Source organism: Pseudomyrmex gracilis, unplaced genomic scaffold (assembly GCF_002006095.1).
Source record: "Pseudomyrmex gracilis isolate BER0280 unplaced genomic scaffold, ASM200609v1 scaffold_378, whole genome shotgun sequence".
Taxonomy (NCBI): Eukaryota; Metazoa; Arthropoda; class Insecta; order Hymenoptera; family Formicidae; genus Pseudomyrmex; species Pseudomyrmex gracilis.
In genome coordinates this window covers 39,824-50,859 of record NW_018020962.1, presented here as the reverse complement: position 1 = coordinate 50,859, position 11,036 = coordinate 39,824, and the positions used below count along the sequence as shown (strand labels likewise).

General features: G+C 42.6%; 1 protein-coding gene across 1 annotated transcript; it reads left to right on the top strand.

Annotated features, from left to right (window-relative positions):
* Nucleotides 1–7,923: 7,923 nt before the first annotated feature.
* LOC109860405 (junctophilin-2-like) lies at nucleotides 7,924–8,538 on the top strand. The gene has a single exon (XM_020439465.1). It carries the CDS (start codon nucleotides 7,924–7,926, stop codon nucleotides 8,536–8,538), a length of 615 nt encoding a protein of 204 aa, XP_020295054.1.
* Nucleotides 8,539–11,036: the final 2,498 nt, after the last annotated feature.

Genomic DNA, 11,036 nt, shown 5'->3' with positions numbered 1-11,036 from the left:
AGTCCTGAAGGATCCCCTTCCTCCATTCTCCCGTTCTTCCGTAGTGTACAGAGTTAATTGTCGTGATTGCGATGCTTCTTATGTCGGACAAACCAGCCGTATGTTATCAACTAGAATTAAAGAACATAAAAATCATATTAACAGAAATACAGTCCAAAGATCTGTGATTACTGACCATCGCAAAGACTACCTTTATGATTTTGAGTGGGAGTGTGTTAAGATTTTAGATACTGAAAGATCTTACTATAAGCGCCTAATTTCAGAAACCTTGCATATCAAGAACCAAGTTCAAGGTCTTAATTTACAAAGCGATACTGAAAATGTAGATAAAGTCTACTTACCATTAGTAGATAATTCAGTATAATATATTTTATATTACGTTTTTCTTTCTATCTTAAACCTCTGCATATTATTGTTACACACCGTCACGACCTGTTAGTTGTTTTGGTTCCTACTTGTAAGGAATTACACTACGCCATGTAACGACATCGATGAGAAACTTTTTTGCGTGCTTTGTAAGTTTATTTCTTTTTTATAATTTGCTTTCTTTAGTATATTAAAATTTGTTTTTAGATTGTATTGAGAAAGACCTAAAATGAGAGGTCGAAAACGTTCTACATATTAATAAATATCAGGATTATACATTTACACTATTATATATACATCTGTGTCTGCTTCAAATAGCCATTTCCTTGAAATTTTTTAAAAATTTTTTAGCTTTGCTGTTTTTTAACAGATAGGCGGATATAGCTCACGTACAAACCAAAATTTGTTAGTTTTGTTTACTTTTACTTTTAGTTTTTTGTACTAGTTTTAGTAAGTTAGTCATAAGGGTGACCCGCAAAAGTAAAATAAAAAAAGTAGAGTGCTCCTAGTTAAGGTGGACGGCGTATAACACACACAAACACAAACATATACACTACACAGTATACAGACAGCCAAAGAAAAAGAACGTATACAAAACTATCTATTGGACCGACATGACGACTAGGGACATTTTAAGACTAATAGAAGAATACTTTGAACACTGGAAAAACAGTAGACGGAACAAAACATACCGTTTAGAACAAGAACCGAAATCTAGAGATTTTCTCTAGATTAGTAAACCAAACAGGTGTTGAAGATGCATCCCAGGAGGCGAAGTCAACGCAGGAAGATAGGAAACAATATTAGACATAACATTTTACCCAATAAGAGACTGATAAATTAATGTGTTCTTTTGTTTTGTTTTTAGAGCGGACTTAGATCTAATTGTTTATTCTTCAAATATACACGTATCCGTTTATGTTTTACTAGATATAAGTCCGCGGTGCATAATGCCCTTCTTAGTTTAATAAAAAATCTGTAAAATTTATTTTAGTTTTAGTTTCACACACTTTAGAGTGATCCTAGTAGATTAGGGATTACTCACCAAATTGACGTTTTGCGGTATTAACTAAAAAACTTGTACAACTTGCAATTTTAATTGTCAGCGAAACTCTCGAGGTTGAGTTGTTTACGCATTTAGAACGCGTGGGTAAAGTTTGGCCCACAATTCAAAATGTGACAAAAGTTAGGTTTGCTGACTTAGGTATGGTTAGGGGACTAACTTTTCCAGAGTGGGTGATACTGCGTTACCTTATTGGTTACTTCGAGGTAACTCAAACCTGAAAGTAACGTGAACAATTTGGTTAGTAAAAAAGGGTTAGGAAAGGTACTTACCCACGTCGAGTTGTACCACGTTGTCAGAACGAGTCCGCATTATCTGAGGAGTCCAGCAGCAGTCACCTGAAGCAGAAAAAATAGTTAATGAAACTTTTGTTAGTAAGAATTGTTAGCCATACTTGGTCAGTAAACTCGACTTATGACGACGACGACTGATAGATTTTCAGCCACAATTGAAATTGTTAGTTTTTATTCACCCGAATTAAGACACTTGTAAACGAACTCGGAATTGACATGCAATCAACCTAGACAAGACTGAGACTCCACGCAAGAGGGAGTAGTGTAAGGTAAAAGAAGGAAAGTGTGTTGTAAAAGCGTGAATGTAAAATTCACAGTGGCCGGGCAAATCAACCGAGGTACAGTGTGATACCCGGAAACGATCTAGCTCGAGAAGAAAAATAAAAACTAAAATTTTTTGCAGGTGTTGGAATTGTCGAAAATGTTGGGTATACGTGGTTTGCTTGGGCTATCCGAACGTCTTGAGCAATTTCAGGCAAAACTGTAGGGTTAGCCTTTTCGCGAGACCACCAAGGTCTAACATCGCCTAAGGTACACATGTGTAATTGTGGCGGATATTGTGCGTCCGTACAGATCTAGTGTAGACTGTGCGATCGTGCAAGTTTCGCGCACAATTAGGTTTTGGCCATACTAACCGGTTGTGAACTCAGGGTGTTAGGTAGTCACAAAAATGTAATTGTTAGCGAAACTTGGTGGGTAAAGAGAACTTCAGTAAAAAAGGCAAATTACAAAGTTTCAGCTACAATTGCAAAAATTTTTTGTGGCCGTGACCGGGGACTAACATTGGTCAAAATCTTAGTTGTTTGCAATAATGTGTGTATGTAGTGGTCTTCAGGTAAGAATGCGCTACACCAAGTTTGGCCCACAATTAAGGTGTTAGGTACTTACCTCGGGTTGTCAAGCCAGATCCTAACTTTGGGGTGAAAGTGTAATTGTCAGCGAAACTGCGTCGGTGTGCAAGTCTGCGTTAGAGTAAGTGCCTCGCCAAGTTTAAGCAACAATTAGGGTGTTAGGTGTATACCTCGAGTTGTTGCAAAAGTACTAACCTTGCGAAAAAACGTAATTGTTTGTGAAAGTGTGTTAGTGAGTGAGTTCACCTTGGTACAGGCTGCTCGCGAAATCTGAGCCACAATTCAAATAGGAAAGAAAGAAATAGAAAGAGAGAAATAGAAAATAGAGGTTTCTTTTAAATAGTTGACCGTTTAAATAACTACACGTTACATCACAGTTTTATGTGATCAATTATACATTGTTTTTCGTATGTATGCTTAATTTATACATTGTAAAAATCTATCCTCACACGAATTTGTACTGCGACATTTTTTTATTTGTAATTTTAACTAGTGTACAACTGATAAAGACTGCAACAATAAAGTCGAAACGTTTTGTCTACATTATTACTAATATTTTCGCAATACATCCTGCATTGGTTCGCAATAGCCGTTACAATCATCACAATTTTGGAATAACCATTTCGAACCGGAGGTCATCCCTCAACACATCTTTATTATTCAAATAGGAAAGTTTGTACTTACCTGGTTTGGCGAGATGCTTGGTCCCACGTTGACTCTACCTGAAAGAAGAGAAAAGATGGAGTTAAGTTAAGAATAGAATTTTCTAAAGTGAACTCGGCGGTTTTGGTCAAAATTACTCACATTTGGAATTTTGCACGTTTGTTTAAAATACTTAACTTTGGTAAAAAAAGTTAATTGTTAGTGAAATTAACCAAAGCGTTTGTTTATGGTCAAGTAAACGCTTCCAGTCAAAATTTGTCACTTTTTAGAAAATTCTACTCTTCTGGATTGTGCGCATGCGTGAACGCGGAGTAGGGATAGCGCGGTGACTTGGCGAGATCGAGCGCGTCGCGAGAGAGTGCTGTACGAGCATCCGTAGAAGTTGGACGCATAACCATCGTCTCGCTCAGAGTTGGAATCGAGCGCTCAAGAGGGCATAGCGCAGTAAATACGAGTCCGCATAAAAATAACAAAAATCGCGATACCGGAAAAACGGTTGTGAATAACGCGTTTCATGTACAATTCTGTAACACAAGAAAATTGTTGTTCGAAACAAGTGTTAATAAACAGTTTGTAAACTATACAATCATAAACTCAGTGTGTGATTATTTCTCACTACCTGAACTTTGGTGAAACCTGGACCATACCAGAGGCCCATTGTTCGCATCAGTCGTCCGGAGTCCGTGTTCAAAGAGGATCCAACGGCGAGGGCGGCAAGTTTGGGTGGTCGTCTGTCTGGTGAGTCCGTTCCTGAAACAGACCGAAAGGGTCATATCCTTCCTACTTGGACGGTAAAAGTAGGTGGCAACCGTAAATCAGGGCGCGTAAGACAATACCGTCCGGTCACAAGTTAACATCGAACTCTCGTGGACAATGGTCGAACAGACTGAGGATTCGCGAGTGAAAAACAAAGTTTCTGTAACTCATCCGGGACACACATATAGTAGATACGCGTATATTTAAGGTAGTGTTTAGTAAATATTGTGTAATATGTATAACCGTAGTAAAATATATGAGTGTACCTGAAAAGAACAAAAAAACTCGTAAATACATACCTTTTCTGGACATTCCGATTTCTGACAGCAGATCTGAAAATAATGGGAAAAGAGAAGCATCGAGTGATGAGAATGGACGGTGGTGCTCAGACATCCGAAAACCAGCACCTGGCGATCGTGGAACCTGTAAAGAGTGAGTACTTTAAGTAAAAATAATCAAAAGTCCTGTCACAACATAACCTAACACATAAAAAATAGTGGTACATAATTGTTAACCAAATTTTAGTAGTAGGCATACCTCGGCATCAAAAAGTTTTCCCTGTAAGAATTGTTAACAATTCGGTTGTTTAGTTTTGTACTCACCTGGAAGTTATTGCTGGAAAAGCATTACGACGCGGGAAAATGGAAGAAATCTGCCTCATGCCAACGAACAAACCTGAAAGTACAAAATATTGTAGTAGTTAATAAAACTACCTGGAAAGTATTTTTCGGAAGAAATAGGGACTTATAGAAAAAAAATAAATTTTCCACTATTAAGCCTACTTTATGTTTTTACCTAAAATCGGAAAATTTGTAAAAACAATGATAAGTTGATGAATACTTACCTGGGGATCTCTTAAAGTAGCTGGAACATCCCTGAAACAAAATAAATTACAATTAGGCACTTTTAGGAAAAAAATCAAAATTTTGTTAAAATACATTAATTGTTGATGAAACTTGTAGGGAACGTTTATTTAAGCATAAATAAACGATCCATGTCAAAATTTTTAACATTTCGGCATTTTCCAAATTTTATACAAAAATTCGTAAAAGTTTTGAAATGTGGATAATCCGTTGAGAGGAGGTTTCAACGAACTTAGGGATCCATCTCCAGGAATCCCGTTTACTTTTCGCAAAGTTCACGCCAGGTGGTTATGCGCAAGCGCAACGTCGAAATGAGGGAAAGCGAGGCTTCGTGCTGAAGCTCAGCGCTCTGCCACTCAGTTGGATACATGCCTCGAGCCGCGACACGTCGCTTTAGCGTCTCTTGTGCGTATAAAAATCACGGCATCTTACTCTTGTATCAACGGCAGGGCCAAAATAAAAGATATTGTTTTGTTTTGACAACAACGTTAAGTGACGAGTTTTTAATTAAAACCTTAGTGGACCGTGTCCAGTGCCAGTTTGTTTTAAAACGACGTCCAGGAAAGCGTTTCTGCCAACGACGACGTCTGGGCTTCTCCGCAACGGTGAGTCCGCTTCCAAAAAGGAAAAAGACTGTTAATCTTTCTGTTTGGAGGTGAAAACAGGTGGCGACCGCGATAATTTCTGGCCAAATACAGGGTCTGTCCGGTCACAACCTAACCTTGCAACCGACGGGTTCAAAGGTAGCAGCTCCGGTTCCGGACGGTGCAACAACGTCGCTGAAACAACGTACCAGACTTTGTTGAGTCAGCCAACCACGACACTTAGTAAGGAAACTGCGAACCTCACTCAGCCATCGAAGCAGTTAGAAATTCCAACAACTGTGGAGTCACCGACGACGTTGACAACTACAGACGTCGGAATAGCGGGGGTAATGCAACTGACGGCCTTGGAGGTCACAGCTCCCTTTCCGGAGGACGAGCCGAGTGTTGAAGGTGCATCCCAGGAGGCGAGATCAATGCAGGAAGACAAGAAACAATGTTAGAAATAACATTTTACCCGATGAGAGACTGATAAATTAGTGTGTTTTTTTGTTTTATTTTTAGAGCGGACTTAGATCTAATTACTTACTCTTCAAATATATATATATCCATTTATGTTCTACTAGATATAAGTCCGGGGTGCATAATGCCCATTCAGTTGTTCATGCATGTAATCAAAAACGATTATTTTGTGTTTTTGGTTTGAGAGGTCCATTTAGAGCGGGTCTACTCGCCAAACTGACATTCACTAATGTCAAGGGTAGTTGTGAAACAAGCAATTCCAATTATTGCTGTAAATTGTAGGGTTGATGTAATTTTGTGTTTAGAGTGTGTGCAAGATTTGAGCTACAGTTCGGAAGTTTGTAAAAGTTAGGTGTTTCAAGTTCAATCTTAATTTTGGAATTTTAAGTAACGAATTATTCTTCAAACTTGGACAGATGATTAGGCTTAGATAATCAAGTCGGTTGGTAAAAGATCAGCAATAATTGAAAATGCTAGTTTTTCAACACTTGTTACTGAACACGGGTTTGACTTGTATGAGCGACCTGGGTGTAACTCAGACTTCACGTATGAGGAAGTAATAAGGTTCAAAGTAATGGAAATGCGTAGCAAGGTGTGTAAGCGTAAGGTTTACTCCTGCCGAGCAAATTCACCGCGATACAGTGCGTTATCCGGGAACAGTTTAGCCTAAGATGGAAAAGTTAAAAAACGTAATTGTTGATGGGATAGCGTATGCCGTAAGGTTTTGATATGAGAAACAATTGGGCGGAATATCTCCTATAATTTGTGCCGTTTTGCGTACTTACATTCAGTGCAATGTGTCGCCAAAGGATGGTTTAACCTGAAGTAAAGAAGATTTGCGTTGCTAATTATTGACGAGACTTAGTGTGCGTGCTACTCTTCTTCAGATTAGGCGCTGGAGCAAGTTTCATCAATAATTAGACGTTGGTGTTAGTTTCGGGTTGCGTTGGTAATTATTGTTAAGACTTCGCATACGTACTGCTCTTTTTTATATTAGGCGTTCAAGCAAGTTTTATCAATAATTGGAAGTTAGGGTTTAACCCTGTCAGTGTTCGTCAAGTCTAACCCTCACTGAAAATTAAATTATTGTTAATATTTGGCGTGCGTAAAAAGCATCTTTTGTGGAAACAATACGGCGAGTTTAACAAATAATTGACGCTTTGTACTTACCTTAGATCCGGTAGGTCCTCAAGAGTTGACAACACCTGTAAAAGAAAAACAAGATTAGAATTATGCGTGATATTTCGAGGTTTAAAAGAGCTTTGATGGGGAAGGCTCTACACCAAATATTTTCAATAATTGATACGTTGGTAACTTTTAACACTTACCTGGTTGAGGTCTTTGTCCATCAATGACTTGGCCTGAAAGAAAAGTTAGTTGTTAGTCGTGTTGCGTGTAGGTACTAGTTGTCATTGGTAGAGTCAACTCGCCAAGTTTTATCTGGGGGCAAAGATCCCTTAAGCAAGAACACCAAAGGTGTTAAGAAGCGGACCCCGCGTGTCCCGACAACCGCGGCTGTCACCCTCGTAGCGGAGAGGGAGAGTGCTTCTTATGCTGCGGTAATGCGGCAGTGCCGGGCCGCAATTAAGATCGAGGAGTTTGGGATTGCGCGGATCCGGGTTAGACGGACCATCGCCGGAGGCATGATGCTCCAAGTCTCCGGCGACGGGAAAGACGCCAAGGCGGATGCCTTTGCCTCCCGCGTGAGGAAGGTCATTGAGTCCGGAAAACTTGGCGTCAAGGTTGGACGGCCTGCCAAAAGCCATCCGGGTGGCAGGATTCGACGACTCTATCACCCGGAAGGAGTTGGAGGCAGCCCTGGCCAGTGCTGGGGAATGCCGGGAGTGCGACGTGCGGGTCAGACCGACCCGGACGTCTCTATCAGGAGCGTGCGCGTGCTGGGCACAGTATCCGGCGGCGGCGGTAAGGCGGCTAGCTCGTGCTGGCCGTGTCCAACTGGGCTGGGCGCTTGCCTCTGTTGAGGCCTTGCCGCCTAGGCCCACGATGTGCCATTGCTGCCTACATACCGGACACGTCCAGCGGCTGTGCCTATCAGCGGTGGACCGCAGCGGTAGGTGTTATCGCTGCGGAGACCTCGGTCACAGTGCTGGGAAGTGCCAGGCAAAGGAGCCGCAATGCCCGCTTTGTGCGGACCTCGGTCGCCCGGCCAAACATCTTTTGAGGGGACAGGCTTGTTCGGCCCCCCCGGCTCCCAGCAAGAAGCCGAGCCCTGTGAGGACGGGAACTCGTCTCTCTTCCCCCGTCCGTGACGTGGTTCCGGAGTCTCCTTTCCCTGCAAGCCAGCTGGCTCCGACCTCTGCACCAGCAGACGGAAAAGGCACTTTGATGGAGTCGACGGTGGAGGAGCCGCCGGAGCCGTCTAAGACACTAGAAGCGCCAAAGATGACGAGTGCGGCCGTACCTGACTCTCCGGTGCTTTTTGCTCCGAAAAATGTACCAGGCGAAGCGGCCGCAAAAAAGACGGAGAGGCTGGGAACTAAGTTCCAGCGAGCGAGGAGTGTCCTCGCTGCCCTGCTGGAAACTCTCCAATCCAAGAAGCCTAGGCCAGGTCCCCGATCCTCGAAGGACCCAAATCTTTCAGGTCAAAGGAGACTTTAAATTAAGGGAGAAGGAAAAAAACCTCCGCTCGTTCGGCCCCTTGAGCCGAGTTGTTCTTCTTGGAGAGGTATCCCCCCCACCTGGAGGTTTGACGCTGGGATTACACAAGGGGTGAGAGCGGGGACTCTCATCTCTCATAGCACGTAACCCCACCGATGACAGAAGGAGGCTATGGCCCCTCCTTCCGTCATAATGAGCTCAAGCTTAGATGCTGGTGATAGTCTCAATTCAAAGGCTTGGAGACAATGGGGGGGTCCCGTGAGGTAATAGCCTCTGGCTTCCCAGGAACTCCTCCCGCAGTCTCAGATGTTGACCATCGAGGGGTTTTAGTGAGTAACCCTCTCTTAGAGGGAGTCCCACATACCCCCGTCTCCTCCTCGGGAGTCGGGGAATGCATAAAGCATTTTCCCTCGTTAAAAAAAAACTCGTTAAGTTTAAGCCGTAATTAAAACTATTTTAATTTGTACTTACTTGGTTCAGCGGGATGACTCGTCCAATGCTAACTCCATTTGGAAAAAAGAAAAACGAGTGAGGTTTCGGGAATAAGATTTTCTAAAGAAAACTAAACCTATTTAATCAGAATTATCAATAATTGAAATTTTACTCAACTTGTCAAAATTTTGAACTTTGGCCAAATTTGTAATTATTTGTAAAACTGGTTAGGAGAGTTTATTTACAATTAAATAAATGATCCCAGTCAAATTTTTTAGTATTCAGAAAATCGAATTCTCATTAGTAACTGCGCATGCGTGGACAGGAAGTGGGGAAGGCGAGGCTTCTTTCTGAGACCGCGTGCTTCTCACAGCAGGTTGATACGGGGGCCCAAACTAGTCGGACGCCGTAACCACGTATCTTGCTCAATCAGTTTGTAACACGCGTAGTAATTTGCGTTGTAAAAGTGTTCAGTAATAAATTATATATATCAGTGTTTTGTTCTAAATTTGGTGTAATTTCCTTGTGGAAAACTTACCTGTTCCTGGTCCAAGTGTTGAGCCAGTCCAAAAGCAAGAATTGTCTTCTTCTGTTCATTATCTTCCAGTGTCTACAGCAAGCGAAGGTCCAGAGGCGTAGACAGCATAGACGGATGTTCATCAGTTTGGTGAGTCCGTTCCCTGTGACAAGTAAACAAAGGTAATCTCTTTCCTTCTTGTCGGGTTAAAAAAGATGGCGACCGTAAGAAGTTCTCTCGTTTAGGTGTCTGTCCGGTCACAACTTAATTTTTTTTTTTTAATGTGGGAAAACTCTTTATGGATACTCTGACCTTGGGAGAGGTCAGGATTATGTGGAACTCCCTGCGGATAGAGGAGGTATACCCACTAAAACCGCCACGGTGAGCCTACTCGGCGCGACTGCCGAGGAGGCCCCGGAACTTCAAGGTAGAATAATCCAAGACTACCCTCCCACGCCTAATACATCTCGTGGGGAGAACATTTCCCTCCCCATATAACGACGTGTGGCAACAAAGTGCGGCCCATCCACACTTTGCCGCCCCTACTGACCTGATTCAGCTTTTGGCCCGGTGAACAAGTGCAAGGAGCCGTTGAGGAACCGCGGAGAGGATCCGGCCCTTCCGCGCCCGCGGCACCAACATCAACCCACCCCCCGTCGATCCGACACCAAATGTTACGTCCGGAAGGAGAGAGCCTCCCTCCCGGAATAGCGAGGAGTAGTTTTCTCACGTCCGGACTTAGTGTCAATCAGGTTGTGGCGGGGGAGGATGTCGACGCGCGCGATTGGCAGCGTTGCCGGCCGCACCTGCTACTCTCCTCCGCCTCACTCGACCGGGCTCCTTTTCCCGGACTCTCTCCGTGGCCTCTTTCCGCACTATGACGGTCTCGCAAAAGGAGACCGCGGCCGCGCGCACATCCTCCTTCCCGGAGACAAGTGCTCTGAGAAGGGCTCCAAGGGACTGGGCTTCGCCCGTCTTGGCGACCAACTCACGGCGCTGATCTGCCCATTCTGGATATTCCTCCAGAGGAATAACCAATCCACAATTCCTGTCGTGCAATAACTAACTTGATTTCGATACTACGGTGCCAAGAACTATTAAATCGGCAATAGTTTTTCGATGTTTTTTGAATCGCGGCGTGCATCTTGTGTTGTGCAATATGGCTTTTCACAAACCTAAGTGCTTCTATTTTACGTCGATTAGAGTTAGTCATTGCACGACAGGGATTGTGAACTGGTTATTCAGACCATTATATAGTAAAACGGTCCTTTTCAGGACCGGGTGCACTTTGTCTTTACTTTTTGGTGCAGCCGCGACAAGTTTTTTTTACATTAAATATTTTTTATTTTGAAACATTCCAAATGAGGTTTTGACATTTCACACAAATCGAAATCTATATGTATGATTCGACATAGTTTAAGATTTTCCACGCAAGGCAAAGTCATTTCTTACATCAATGAGTGCTTTATATAAAAAGTGCAGTGGTCATACAATATTTGAAACTTTTTATTGATTTAGAATATTTTCTATTTTACAACGTATAAACAAC